Source organism: Aythya marila (assembly GCF_965140915.1).
Source record: "Aythya marila genome assembly, chromosome: 8".
Taxonomy (NCBI): domain Eukaryota; kingdom Metazoa; phylum Chordata; class Aves; order Anseriformes; family Anatidae; genus Aythya; species Aythya marila.
Genome location: NC_139049.1, coordinates 21341645 through 21355856, shown reverse-complemented (window position 1 = coordinate 21355856; position 14212 = coordinate 21341645). Strand labels below are relative to the sequence as shown.

The window sequence follows — 14212 nt, the reverse complement described above, 5'->3', positions numbered from 1 at the left end:
GTCGGCCCGGCAACCGCGGCCCCGGCGGAAGGGGCGGTGGCGAGCGCGTGCCCGCGGGCGGCGGCGAGAAGATGGCGCCGCTGGGGGAGCTGAGCGAGGGCTTCTCGGACTCCGGCTCGGAGGATTCCTCCCTCTCGGACTCGGAGGTGAGCCCGGAGCCGGCCCCGCGGGGCGGCCTGGCCCCGGCCCCGCTCCTGACGCTGCTCCTGACCCTGTTCCCGTTCTCTCCGCAGCTCCAGGAGGCCTTCGCCAAGGGCGCGCTGAAGCCGGGGCTCAACGTGGTGCTGGAGGCGCGGCCGAAGAAGCCCAACGATGTGGTGAGCGTGTTGGCCGGAAAGCCGGTCAAAGAAGCTTTCAGGCTGCATTTGGGGTTTTAGAAATCGGGCGTGCTGTAATTGCGGTGCCAGACACCCAGGGGATCTCCCCACCATGTGTGCGTGCCGAATTGGCCAGGCTACGGGGGTTATTTACTATCAAAATCGATTTAAAAACGAAAGATAACTAACATATCCACACTATTTCCTGAAACCCATTAAAGTATTTAAGTATCCCTGACGCATGATCATTTGTTTCTGCTGGTGGTGGCCTTTGGGGCTCTCCTGATGTTTGCTGATAGGTAACTTGGGCACGCGTGCTGAGCTCAGTCACTGACATGTCCCAGCACGCGTCCATGCCATGGGCTTCTCACCTCGTTTTTTCAGACACATCCTTTAAGGCTGGGTCCTCCTTTACACTTAAATTTCTAAGCTTCTATTTAAGCATGGTAAAGGTTTGGCCTACCTGTTCGTCAGACATCTCAGATTTGGCCCTATAATTCTATCAGGGAGAGAACCATACATCCTGCTCTGCTGACTTGGTATCAAGTGGGGCTGCGGGGTGGGCAGCTCCCAGTGGGGCTGGGGTCATGCTGGAGCCAGAGCCCTCTGGGGTGAGGTGGGAGCCAGGGAAGGAGATGTGAGTGGTTTGCATTGCTCTTGTAAATGGGGGGATGACCAAAGTGCTACTGAGGAGCAGTCCATTTTGTGACCTGGATATTCATTTGTGGTGAGCTTGAATTGTAGTTTTTGTGTCTTGTTGCTCAGAGCTGTGTTTCCTTTTCACAGGAAGGTTTGAAGCAGTGTCTGGCTGAATTCAGGCAGCAGCTAGCTTGGGTGGAAAGGCTGGACGTGACTTTGGGTCAGGTTACAAACGTTGTGGAATCCGTCTCACAGAATACTACTGACAAAGATGCTGTGGACCCTGAGAATGATTTTCAGAGAGAGATGAGCTTGTAAGTATAAAAAAGAGATTTCTTTTAGGGTCAGCATGCTTATACATGATATGCACTTCATACAGTGTATAAAACTGTAGCTGGAAACTAGGTAAATGTCTGTGCGGAAGATGTCAGCATCAATATTGTACTAGAACCTAAATTGCTTTTAGGAGCCCTGAATGCTGTAGGGTATGAATGTTGGTATAATTCTAGATTATTTTTTGTTAGATCCCAGTATCAGCTAGCTTATGTGATGAGAGCTTAGATCAGCGCTCTGCAATGCTTGGTACCCTCTGACAGAGCTGCTGTTGTGCTGTCTCTCTAGCTACCGCCAGGCTCAGGCAGCAGTCCTGGAAGCCCTCCCTAGGCTGCGGAAGCTCAAAGTTCCTACTAGAAGGCCAGATGATTACTTTGCAGAGATGGCCAAATCAGACCAACAGATGCAGAAGGTATGTGCAGTGAAAAATAGCTTTATTTCCTGTGCTGTGTGTGGGTTTTAGCCTACTTTATTTATTAACTGTGTGGTTTGTCAATAGTTAATCTTCACCTCTTTGACAAAGATCTGTGACAATGTTCAAGTCTGGTATTTTTTTTTGTGGTAGGAAATGTCTTCCTGCTTAGGTATTTCTGTGCAATGTAGGGGCTTCCATAACAGGCTGGAATGTAGAGTAGAAGAGTGTGATTTATATTCTGTCCTGAATGTAGTTAGTATTAAAAATGGAGATTTCTTCTCCATATATGTAACAGCGGTCATAAAGTTGGCTGTGTTTGTGCTGTCTGTCCTAAAACTTGCAGTGAACAGGGGCATTAACGTGATCCTTTTTCCAAATTTAAGTATCATCCTTCATTTATACTCAGCATATTTGGTCTCTGATTTTAAACTGTGTGGTACTGAATTAAACTGTCATGGATAGTAAGTCAGATTTGTGTTGGAAATGATAGTTTCATAAAGTTGCTTGTTGATTGTGGTCTTTATTCAAAATGGAGCCCTAATTCTTGGAAGAATCTACATAGTATAAGTGAAACATGAGCTGGAGTTCATATGTGGTCATTGTTCTGATGCTGATAGGATCTTCTTAGAGAAGATATTCATTAATAGTTTGTGCTGAGGTTTAACTCAACTCTACACATTAGGGTTACTTTCTTTTGCTGGCTGCTGTTTGAAGAACAGAGGCTTTTATCTCCTACTGCAGTCACAGCCTCAGAAGATCTGTGTTGGAATCTTTGTAATCCCTTGTAAAAGAAATTCCTTAGAGAAATGTTTGTGTACAATGAATGAATAGAAAATCAGTTTTCTGTTGCATGAAAGGATTTTTGACTCTTCTATAGAGCTTTTTTTTTTTTTTTTTTTTTTTTAAATAATGGCAAGAAAGAAACTATCAAGTCTTCTTTATGCACCCAAGTATATTGACAGTATGTGACAAGATACCCTTGTTTAGCTATTCCAGTAGAGCCCATTTGTATAAGCATTTGTTTTGTCTGTGTGAATTTTGTCTTCTGAATAAGGTTTTGGATACAGATCAGGATTTTTTTTTGTAGTAACTTCCAGCCTTGAATTGAAAGTAAGTTATGTCTTATAATCAGTGCATATACCAGAGAAAAATAATACTGTATCAAAGAGGTAGCCAGTGAGTAACTTTGGAGATAAATTACATACTGTCTGACTGAGAGGTATTTTGGCATTCAGTGATGCTCACATGATTATTGATTTCAGGACTGCACAGCATTACTTTTGCATTACTGATCAGTTTTGTTTGTTTATTTATTTTCCCCCAGATTCGTCAGAAGCTTAAGAGCAAACAGGAAGCAATGGAGAAGTCTGAAAAAGCAAAACAGCTCCGTGCAATGAGAAAATATGGAAAGAAGGTGAGGAGGAGCTTAGAAAGTGAGATCCCAGGAGGCAGGTTAAAACATATGGAATCTGGCTAGTCTTTTGTATAGATACTTTGACAGGAGACAAAGCAAAACATGGGATACCTTTAAAAAAATAGAAGTATGGGGCACTAGAAGAAACAATACTAATATTCTGTCTTCTAATGTTCTCAGGTACAAATAGAAATTCTCCAGAGGAGGCAAAAGGAGAAGAAAAATATGTTGAACGCAGTCAAGAAATACCAGAAAGGTACAGTTAACTTGTCTTAGGGAGTAAATGTGTAATGGAAATAGTGTAAATGCATGAGGAATGTATGGTACTGTGATGTGTGGTGTCAACATCTACTGCTGGGCAGTTAGCTTGAAAGGCTGCTACTGCATGGAATCGTATGCCTGTGGCAGTGAAAATCCTTCCAAGTAGCTGGTCTTCAGTGAGGGTGACTTGTTGCTATTGCTTGGACTGAAAACTCATCTTCTGTGATGGTAGCTGAGCATTTGCCTTTGCTCTTGCAGGTCTCTCTGACAAGCTGGATTTTCTAGATGAAGAGCAGACTTCGTCTAAGGGGAATAAAAAAGGTGGTGCAAATCAACGGACAAAGAAAGGGTGAGATTACAAAAGAAAGATATTTAATGTCAGAATCTTTTTTTTTTTTCATTTTGTGAGACAAGAAAGCTGTTTGAATTAATATTGGTGAAAAATATGTCCAAGTGTCTTTCTGTCCTTAGAGATAACTGTGGCCCAATAGAGTGGAGGCTGAAAGGTGCTAATTTCTGCCTCTTCAATAAGAGAGGAAAGGTTTACAATGGCTGATGGAAGTCAGCAGATACATGTACTTCCTTCTCAGGTACTTCCTAAGGCAAGGTTTCTAAGCAGCGATGTTGCTGGATTGCTTTTCAGACCAAATGCCAAAAGACGATACAAAAACCAGAAGTTTGGTTTTGGTGGGAAGAAAAAGGGCTCAAAGTGGAACACAAAGGACAGCTTTAACGATGTATCCAGCTTCAAGTCAAAAGTCGCTCACAATAAAGGCCCAGGAAAAGGAGGAAAAAAAGCTCTCAATGTAAGTACAATGTTGTGTGCAAGTGATCCTTTTTTGTTAGGAAGCCAGCTGTTGCCTTGGAGGGAGACCTGAGATCAGTGCCTCCAGCATCTGGAAGTAACAGTTCAGTTGCAGACAGGACTGATGGTGGTGGTTTGGTGTCTGAGCAGGGAAATAAGTGGGGAATTAGCATGTATTGTTTGTTGCTGCCTGTGTCCCCAAACCTTCTTCACCCAAGGTACTGCCACACGATTTCTCTTTAGTATCTTCCCCACGCTACAGAGCTAGAATGGAGTTAAGATGTCAAAATAAAAATCTGAATTTATCCTCTTTTTGCAGAAGAGACCTGGCAAGAGAGCACGGCAGAAAATGAAGAGCCGAGCACGCTAAGAGGATTGTGCTCCGCAGTGGGGCTCTTTTGTCTCTGTGTGTTGGAAGGTGGTTCTGCTGTCTCCAGGCAGCTAACTATGGAGCAAGCTGGATGCTTCCAAGTGGCAAGAAAAAAGTCAGTGGAAACTAATGCCTTATCACTAATTTCTTAGTGTCTGTTCTGCTGAATGATTGCTTGCTACCTAAACCTTTGGTGTGTGAACGCATTAAATAGTTTACACCAAACTCCTATGTCTAATTCATATTTAGTTGTTGTGAATGGCAGCTGAAATCTGCTGTGTTCCCCTCATTCTGACAGCTTTTTCAACAGCTGCTGTTGATACATACTTTGTGAACTTGAATTCTGGGTCATGTTGCTCATGTCAAAATGAGAAGTCTGAAGCCTGTCAAGAAGTTGAAGGGTTTTCTTAAACTACTTGTGTAGATGGTTTTGGAAACAGCAGCAAGACAAATGCAAAAGTCTTATTAATAGGTTTATTTCTATAACTATTGTTAGGCTGCAAATCTGGACAGATGGGTTCTCCTCCATTTTCTTGCAATCTTCTGGTGCCAGAAATCTACCACATTCACTTAACAACAAACAGAATCTAATACATTATATGTCATTAACTGCCTACGTTGTGTGGCATTGCCATTCTCCTGCTGTAACTTCTCATTCTGCCCCTTCAAGGTGCCACACGGCAGCTGCCTAGTTTAGTGATCTCCGTTTTCCGACGTGGGAAGTAGAGTCTGCGATCAGTGCGGTCTACGTCAATCTGGAAAACAATTATAGGCTGAAGAGTCACGTGCCTTTCTAAAATGAGTAGTAGTCCCTCCTGAGAAGAGTGATATGCTAAAAAATGCTAATGAGTAAAGTACCACTTAGTATATACTGTTCACTATTTCAGTACAGTAGAACCTGGTGAAAAAGGAGAATTTCATTTTTGAAACAGTATTAGGAATCCTGGCTAAATAAACTCACTTCCCCCCACTTATGCAAAGAGCTGAATCCTTAAGCACTCTACTCACCAAAGGAGTTGTGTTCCAGCCTATTTCCTGGCTTTCAGTTTGTGGCTCTGAATATTTCTTCGTTGGCTCCAGGACAGCGTGGTGAATAACATTCAGAAACTTTTCTGTTGGTTTAAGAGACATAAATACAAAGGAAAGGGAGGTAGTATGTTTAAAACCTAACAAAATACAAATCAGTCCTGGGGCTGTACACCAGAGTGGGATGTCTCAACCCCATCCAAACAACAGCAAGGCAGCCAAGGGAGGCAGGTGGTTGTTTTCTCTTAGCTATCACAAGTGGGTCAGAGCTTCCTTACCATCTGCAGGCTCTTCTATATTGTCGTGCCATGACATAGGCTTCTTGGTGACCGTGTGAACTGAAAAAGAAATTAAGAAATTAATGAAAAGAAAAAGAAACTAATGGCTTTAACGCGCGTTTAGCATCACAACCAGGTATCTATCCCTGCAAACGTTCCACGCTGAGGGCGAGCTGCCGGGGGCCCCTCACCGCCCGCTGAGCCCCGGGGGGGCCGGGCCGGGCGCCTCACCGCGTCGGAGCGGGTTGAGGCCGTACTGGGTGAGCAGCCGCAGGCAGCGCAGCTCCTTGCGCACGCGCTCGCCCAGCAGCCGGTCCAGCTGCACCGCGTCCGGACGCTCCCTCGCCCCGCCGCGGGCCGCCATGGCTCCGCGCGGCGTCCCGCCGCCTAGCAACGCGTGACGCAACGCGGGACCGCCCCCCGCCCGCCTCCTACTGGCCGCCGAGTTAAAGCCCCCGGCGCTGATTGGCGGCGGCGCCACGCGGCCGGTTTGAACGAGCGGTGGTGAGATGGCGGCGGCGGAGCTGCGCTGCACCGTGGCCGTGGAGGAGCCGCTGCCGGGCGGGGCGGCCCCGCGGCGCCGCGTGGTGCGGGGCGCGCTGGTGCTGCTGGGCCGCAACGAGCTGCGGCAGCCGGTGCTGCGGGTGCTCGGCGGTACCGGCAGCGGCGCCGGCGCGGCGCTGAGCTTCCCGCTGAGCGGTGATGCCGTGCGGCTCTTCACCCGGTTCGCCGGCGAGGGGCGGGCGGCGGTGCGGCTCGGCCCGGGCGGCGCCCAGCTGCTGCTGTCCGACTGCCCGCCCGACGCCCTGCGCCGCTTCCTCCGCCTGCTGCGGCACAAGCTGGCCGCCGGGCCCCGGGGCGCCCCGCGCTGCCCCCGCCTGCTGGCCCGCCCGCCGCCCGCCTTCGCCATCATCAGCCCGCTGCGGGAGCGGGACGCGCTGCGCAGCCCCCGGGGGGGTGCCGGTGAGGAGCCGGGGCAGCGCCCTGCGGAGGTGAGGCCCCGGGATGGGATGGGATGGGGCGGGGCGGTCCCGGTGAGCCGCCGCCGCCGCCCTCACGGTGCTGCCGTCCCGCAGGTGCCCCGAGCGGAGCGGCGGCCCCCGGCGAGGCTGTCGGCGGAGCAGGAGGCGGTGCTGGGCGCGGTGCGCAGCGGGCAGGGCGTCTTCTTCACCGGCTGCGCGGGTGAGCAACGGGAGGGGCCGTCCCCGGGGGCAGCCTCGGCCCCGAGCCGCTGCTGCTGCCGCTTCCCGCACCCCTGCGGTGCCGGCCCTGCTCCGGGAGCGAGCGCAGCCCCCGGGGGGAGCAGGGGGTGAAAGGGGTTTGCTCTGCCCAGGGACCGGGAAGTCGTTCCTGCTGAAGAAGATCGTGGGCTCCCTCCCTCCCAACAGCACCTATGCCACGGCCAGCACCGGGGTGGCAGCTTGCCACATCGGCGGCACGACGCTCCACGCCTTTGCAGGTAATGGTCGGCCAAGCAGCAAGGAGCTGAGGGCTCCCGCTCCCTTCCCAGGGAGTTCGGAGCTTCCCCAAGCTTGCTTTCTTCTCCCCTGCCAGGGATCGGCTCCGGGAAGGCACCGCTAGAGCAGTGTATCCAGCTGGCAGAGAGACCTGGTGTGCGCCAGCACTGGCTGGCCTGCCAGCACTTAATTATCGATGAGATCTCAATGGTGGATGGCAACTTCTTTGACAAGCTAGAGGCGGTGGCGAGGTGAGTGATTGTCAGGTCAAACACCTAACAAAAGTGAGTTTTCCTACACTTTCTGGTTGCTCCTTTTATGAAAGGAAAGCCTGACATCATAACCAGCATTAGGACAGACCTTTAGCTTGAGATAAGTTGTGATTGTGTCCACATCTTCCCAGCTGTGGCTGTTCTGGTTGCAGTTTCCATCTCCAGAGAGAGATGCTGTCTATAGAGAGCTGAGTCTAGAACACAGTTGTCTATTTATTCTGCTCCTAGGAGTTATTTCTTGTTTCCTGGACTGAGCTTGCTGTGTTTATCCCAAGTCCAAACTGGATTTCAGCTTAGGTTCCCAGAACTTTCTGACTCCATGTCACAGTACAGGAGCTTTACTGTGAACCAATAAACTCATCTTGATACTGAACATTGAGGAGCAGGAGGCAGCTGTAGTATAACAGCTACTGAAGAAGCAAGACTGGCAATGACATTTTGGGTGGATAGGCAGAGAAAAATGAATGTACTGCAATAACATTGCTTAATTATTTCAACTGTTCTGACATGGCTAAGGATAACCATATTTTAATGTAGTTGTTTGAACATACTAACAGAGAAGTAATTTCAGAGAAGAAACTTTTAAGACTTGACTATGGTCATGTCCTGGAAGGCATTCAGAACTTCTCTTCCTTTCCTTTCAGAGCAGTGAGGAAACGGGATGAGCCTTTTGGAGGAATTCAGCTGATCATCTGTGGGGACTTCTTGCAGCTACCCCCAGTGTGCAAGGCTAATGAAGAAATCAAGTTCTGCTTCCAGGTAGAAAGCTGTCTGTAAGCTCACCCTCATACTTTGTCCTTCCTTTCTTAACAAGAAAATGATTTTCCAGGCAAAAAGCTGGAGGAAATGCATCCACATAAACATGGAGCTCACTGAAGTGCGGAGACAGACTGATAAGACGTTTATCTCGCTCCTGAGTGCAGTCCGTTTAGGCAGGTGAGGAGAAACTCAGCTCTTTCTGTTCCCTGCTGATGGAGCAGAAGGAAGAGCCATTTGTCACCTCTTCCTCATGTTCTCTCAGGGGTGTGTGGCTGGGGGCAATAGCTATGAATGCATTAGTTAAGGTAAAGCAGTTTACTGTATGCTGCTATGGTAAGGAAGGACCATTTCTAGGGTCCCTCTTTGCAACTTTTGCTAGGGAATGCAATAGGTATCAAGCTGTCAGTGGCTGGGAATGGACTGGGGCACACACTTGTGTGGCTCTCCAACTTTGTGTAGTTACCTCTTTCCACCCTTCTTGCTTGGGCTTGCAAAGCCTGATGTAGTTACGTGGGAGTTGCTGTTGCTCAAGATGTGTTCCTGATCACCTTTTTTTGGATCCCCAGGTGCACAGAGGAGGTTACCAGTCTGCTGATGCAGACAGCTACTAACAGGTCTGAGCGTGATGGGATCCTGGCTACACGGCTCTGCACTCACAAAGATGATGTAGAACTAACTAATAAGAAACGCTTGCAACAGCTATCAGGTGAGCTTTGTGCAGGAAGCTGCTGGCTTCAGGGTTGAGCTCTAAGGGGATGCAATGGGGATATTGTAGTGACAGGAGGAATCGGTGTTCTGTCACGCACAGCAGTGCTAGTCTGAGCTGTGTGCGTAGGAGTTGAGCTGCCTGGAGAGAAATTTCACAAATTTCTTTTAAATCCACCTTGTTACTTCTTAGTGTGCAACAGTCAGTGAACCCATTGCTTGCAATGGGATAGGGTGGGTCACTAGCGTCTCCACACCTCTGCTTCTTCCTTCTGTAGCATCTCAGACCATGGTCTAACCAGTGCTGCTTGAGTTATCGGGCTATTTCATTTTTGCCTCCTTGTCAGGCCCAAGGATTCCTCCTTAGTCCTCTTTGGAGATCTGGTGTTGGCAGCAAGTGAAACTGGTCCTATGCTCAAAATGGCAACTGATCAATTCCAGTTTAATTGCTGGTCTTCAATTCCTGAGCTTTCTCGTGCTCTGGGAGGAGAGGTACCAATGAGCTTTTCACTGTTGGGTGTGTAACAGAGCTTGTGTGAAAGTGTCAGACCAGCAGGGGAGGATGGATATTAAAAGAGGAATCGCTGTAAGAAATAAAAGCTGAGCCTCCTGCAAACACCACATAGCTTATGTCCAATGGCTGTAATTTGTGACTTCTTTCTTTCCTTAACAGGAGAAGTGCACACTTTTGAGGCTTTGGACAGTGACCCAATGCTCGTGAAGTTAATTGATGCTCAGTGTCCTGTCGGTAGTAAAATTGTGTTAAAGGTTGGAGCTCAGGTGAGTGTGTGTACGTATGCTTGTTTGGGAAAGTCCAGCAGATCACGTGGTGTAAGAAAACTAAACAGCAGATAAATATATACAGTAGATTAATGTATACAATGTAGATTATGTATGGAAAAACCATACCAACAGAAGACTAGCCCAATCTTTGTATCCTTTCTGCTTGGAATCCAAACAGAAAGTTGATTTGAGCTCAGGTCCCTGTCCCATGGACAGTGGTGAGCACTAGGACTTTGACACACATTTCCCATCAGGCACAGAAGCTTCCAGGAAGCAGAGGGTATAGGCAGTCCTTGCCTGCAGTCTCAGCTTCAGATATAGCAGCCTTCCAGACCTGTAAGAGCAAGACACAGATTGCCAAATGTGAAGGCTCTTTGGAGGGCTCTTTGCTGTGTGCTGGGGCTGTCAAAGCAGAATGGGTTGCATTAAAGCAGCACCGCTGGGGGCCTTTGGAAAGTGTTCCTCAGCTGTTCCCAGAAACTATACATGTCTAAGCTTGTTGTTGTTTGGGAGGAGGAAATCTGTTCCCTGGATCTGACATTGCAGCTGTGGACAGAAGCAGCTCAAGGGAAAAGTGTTCAGTGCTACAGAATGATGTAGCTGGGAATCCTAGGAAGGGAAGACTGTGCAATAAATTTAGTTTAATCAGAGATTATGCTCTATTCTGCAATAGCCATGTTTATGCTTTCAGGCTAGAAGCTTAGCTGGAGGTGGCTAAACAAGGCTAAAAAGGAATTTTTTTTTTCTCCTGTAGGTGATGCTAGCTAAGAATCTGGATGTGTCTCAAGGGCTGGTGAATGGAGCACGAGGAGTAGTTGTGGGATTTGAAAGTGATCAGAAGGGTAAAGTAAATTATTTTCTTAAAAAAATAAAATAATGGACTACAGATGACTTGTTAATTTTCTTTATTGTTTAAGAATAATCTGAGGGAAAGCAGGGAAGAGATCTCTGCAGCAAGAGGTTTGTGGTTTTCATGGGCTGTCATGTCATCTGCTGCATCAGCTGCAGCCTATCTGTAAGGCCTCCCATGTTTGCTTCTCTTTATTCTCTGGATACATTTGCTCATTTTGTATTTCTTTCTGTGCTGTTGAAACGAGTCTTGGTTGTTTTCATTTTCCTCAGAATAATGTTCTGTTACCTGCAACATGTATTTCTCTGCATCTCAACTGATAAATTATCTGACTTTTAATTCTCTTGCTTAGGTAAGCCCCAAATTTAATTTCAGGACATCCTACTTAACATGTGTGGGCTTTTTTTTTTTTTAATGATGTTTTCTAATGTAGGCCTAAAACTCATGAAAGACTGCTATGAGATAGAGGTTAAAAAAAAAAAAAGCTCTTAAGGCTGCTGGCTTCCTGCTGTTGAGTGTCCCTTTTTTTTTTTTTTTTTTTTTTCTTCTTCTTCTATTCCTTTTCCTTTCTATTCCTACAGGGCTGCCCAAGGTGAGGTTTCTCTGCGGGGTCACGCAAATCATCAAAATGGAGAGGTGGGTCTTCAAAGGACCATCTGGAGTTCATCTGAGTCGCCAACAGTTGCCCCTAAAACTGGCATGGGCCATTTCCATTCACAAGAGTCAGGTGGGTGTTCTTATACAACTCTCTATAAGCTTGTATACTGTTATATGCCTTCTCTCCTGGGTGAGCTCCTGTTGCTGGTAAAATGGGAAGGAAAAATGAAAGGCCCTTGTGGAGAAGCTCTGGGATATATATGTCTCCAGTTGCAGGGAAGGCAGCATCTCTTCTGTTCATGATACTTGTCTATAAGCTTAGTTTGGTAGTCACTAGTATTGCTAGCCTGTCTTTGATCCTAGAGTTTCCATAATGGTGCTGCTGTCTACACACTTGGTGTTGGACTGTAAATCATCAGTACTTAACTGCTGTGGGCTGGTCAGGATTGTGTATCCTTATTAGTTATCAGCATTCATGACCCTGAGATTTGCTTTGTGTACCCGAGGAAGCTGCAGTAGTCACAGCTGTGCTATTTGGGCTAAACTGTCCATTTGATGCATATCTTTTTTTTTTTTTTTTTTTTTAATGTAACTCACAGTTACTACCTCTCTGGAATACTTCATACAGTCTGATAGATCTCTTATTGAGAGGAGCTTATGAGCTTGTTTCCAAGCCATGTTGTAAATTCTGCTGTCTCCTGGGATTTCTCTTGATGCAGGCAAGGTGTGCCAGGACTAACCCAAACCCTCTCTCAAATGGACTGCTTGAGAATGATGGCTCCCCCAGTTAATTACTCGGAGTGGAAACTGTGGGACTTCTTTCCCTGCTGTGTTGGGTTCATAGGATTTCATACAATAACAGGGTTGTGAGAGTTAGTGGATCCTACTGTCTGATAGCAATTTACTGACATTAGAAAGCTGTCCTTTTTACTGTTTCCCATCCTTTAATCAGTTAAATATATAGTCAAACAAGGGACCTCCTTTCTCATCAGGCTTGTACCCTGAGGATGGTACAGCCTTGGACAAACTCACAGGATAGGTTAGTATTGATGCAATGTGGTGGTCTTTGTGTGTGTTGTATAACAGATTTCTCTCTGTCTTTGGTAGGGCATGTCTCTAGATTGTGTGGAAATCTCCCTGTCTCGTGTCTTTGAAAGTGGGCAGGCTTACGTAGCCCTTTCCCGAGCCCGTAGCCTTGCAGGTCTCCGTGTTCTGGATTTTGACCCAAAAGTAGTGAGAGCTGATCCTTCTGTGTTGCAGTTTTATAGGCAACTGAGACGTCATCATCTTCTAACCCAGGTAAAGAAAAATCCTGTGCCAGCAAAGAGTGCCTTGTGTAATCAGGATTATATGTGTCTGGGCTGTGATGCTTTATTTTACTTCTTAAGCAAAATCATTCAAACTAAAACTTGTAATGGCAGGAGAAATGAAACTGCAGGGAGGGGGAATGTAGCAGGACAGCTCGCAGCAGCAAAATCTCCTGCAGTGTTGGGGTTATATAATGCTTCCTGGCCACATGGGTGGAAAAGGGGGGTGGGTGGGATTCTTTGATCCTCCTGCTGGAGTAAGGAGTAAAGGGAAACAAGAGGAAGTGGCAAACAAGGAATATCTCATATTTTTTTTTCCTCCTCAGGATTCACTACACACCCGTTCGGATGCTGATGAGAAAGAGAACTGGAAAAGCAGCTGAGAATGCACTTCTGGCCTCTGTGAGGCATCAACACAAATGGTTGAGTTGCAGTGATCTTGCTGTTGAGTATATTAGATAATGTAGATGAAGTCAGAAGATTTTTTTTAATGTTTGTTTCATTTAGCTGACTCTGGATGTATAGAAGCGTTCCTGTCTTGTGCCTCAGAAATTTAGAAGTCCTCTGCAGTCCCTTTTTGGGTCCACAGTCCCAAGCACTTGTGTCTCCAGTGTGACTCTAGCAAGCAAAATGACTGAATGAGGATGTTGCTGAGGGACCTTCCTATGGTTCTATCCTGTCTGCCTAGCTGCATTTTTATCCTGCACGTATATGGACTGCAAAACTTGTATTTTTCAAGTATACCACAGCTGGGAGATGGGACGTATGTGTCCACTTTGCCTGAATGAACTGGATCTGCTCACTAGAGCTGCAGACATGAGGGAAAGCAATGCAAAGTATCTGGAATACATGTGATTCTCCTGCAAGTGTCGAGCTGCCAGGAGCCAGACTATTGCTTCATATTCTGTGTTGGGATGTTTTTGTGTTTCAAATGTTTAACACTAGTAGGCTTCTCACAACTTCATCCACAAACAAAACTGTAAAAAATTGTGCATTCTATGATGCTGATACACATTCGTTTTGTTAGCCTGCTGTGTACAGTAACACATGATTTTATTTTTTTTTAATCCTTCTAAGATGAGATGGCACTGTTAAAGTTAGGAGCAAGTCCTACATTTTCTACCCATAATCACGGAACTACAGGAATTGGGAAGATCCATTACACCTAGAGCAAGAAGGGAGTGAGCAGAGAGAGGTGCTGATGGGACTCCTGTTTGTTTAAACACATGAAGCTCTTTCAAGGGGAGGGTGTTTGTTAGAAACAATGTACAGCTAGTGAGGTAGAAGTTGAATGTATAATAGGGAAATGGCCAAGGATCTGGAAGTGAACTGTAACCACTTATTTCAGCAAAAAGAGGGCTGAACAGAACTAATATACTGTCTTTTTAAAGCCTTAATAAAGGGGATGATTTGCCCCTTGTATTTCAGCATATTGCTTATAGTGTAAGTAACTTGTATATTTTTAAATGTTTAATATGCAGAAATAATGTGAAATAACAATGTCCGTTAAAATGATGTTTACTCATGGGTTAGACTGTTATAAAGGATATCCCAGCCATTTCCTCTCATATACAATACAGCGATTTATTGACAGATGAAAATAGTAATGAGCTGAGAGATTTTA

General features: G+C 46.4%; 3 protein-coding genes across 3 annotated transcripts; 2 read left to right on the top strand and 1 right to left on the bottom strand.

Moving 5' to 3' along the window:
• Positions 1-47: 47 nt before the first annotated feature.
• Positions 48-4748, top strand: EBNA1BP2 (EBNA1 binding protein 2). The gene is made up of 9 exons (XM_082765588.1): positions 48-146; positions 234-317; positions 1104-1270; positions 1578-1701; positions 3029-3118; positions 3299-3374; positions 3638-3728; positions 4023-4185; positions 4504-4748. The coding sequence occupies exons 1-9, from the start codon at positions 72-74 to the stop codon at positions 4552-4554; spliced, it is 921 nt and encodes a 306-aa protein (XP_082621714.1). The 5' UTR covers positions 48-71; the 3' UTR covers positions 4555-4748.
• Positions 4749-4919: 171 nt separating this feature from the next.
• Positions 4920-6222, bottom strand: CFAP144 (cilia and flagella associated protein 144; the record flags this gene model as incomplete). The annotated part of the gene is made up of 4 exons (XM_082765589.1): positions 4920-5309; positions 5563-5666; positions 5859-5918; positions 6090-6222. The coding sequence occupies 4 exons, from the start codon at positions 6220-6222 to the stop codon at positions 5220-5222; spliced, it is 387 nt and encodes a 128-aa protein (XP_082621715.1). The 3' UTR covers positions 4920-5219.
• A 145-nt stretch (positions 6223-6367) lies between these two features.
• On the top strand, positions 6368-12971 carry PIF1 (PIF1 5'-to-3' DNA helicase; the record flags this gene model as incomplete). Its single annotated transcript, XM_082766682.1, has 12 exons — positions 6368-6850; positions 6935-7040; positions 7192-7317; positions 7413-7566; positions 8232-8346; positions 8417-8523; positions 8913-9052; positions 9725-9831; positions 10589-10676; positions 11266-11411; positions 12389-12580; positions 12915-12971. 12 exons carry the CDS (start codon positions 6368-6370, stop codon positions 12969-12971), a joined length of 1821 nt encoding a protein of 606 aa, XP_082622808.1.
• Positions 12972-14212: the final 1241 nt, after the last annotated feature.

Excerpts from the sequence above, each read along its gene's own strand:
- EBNA1BP2 (XM_082765588.1), top strand. The coding sequence starts at position 72 with ATGGCGCCGCTGGGGGAGCTGAGCGAGGGCTTCTCGGACTCCGGCTCG. Across the intron at positions 1,271-1,577 it reads TTTCAGAGAGAGATGAGCTT|CTACCGCCAGGCTCAGGCAG; the intron begins GTAAGTATAAAA and ends CTGTCTCTCTAG. Across the intron at positions 3,375-3,637 it reads AGTCAAGAAATACCAGAAAG|GTCTCTCTGACAAGCTGGAT; the intron begins GTACAGTTAACT and ends TTGCTCTTGCAG.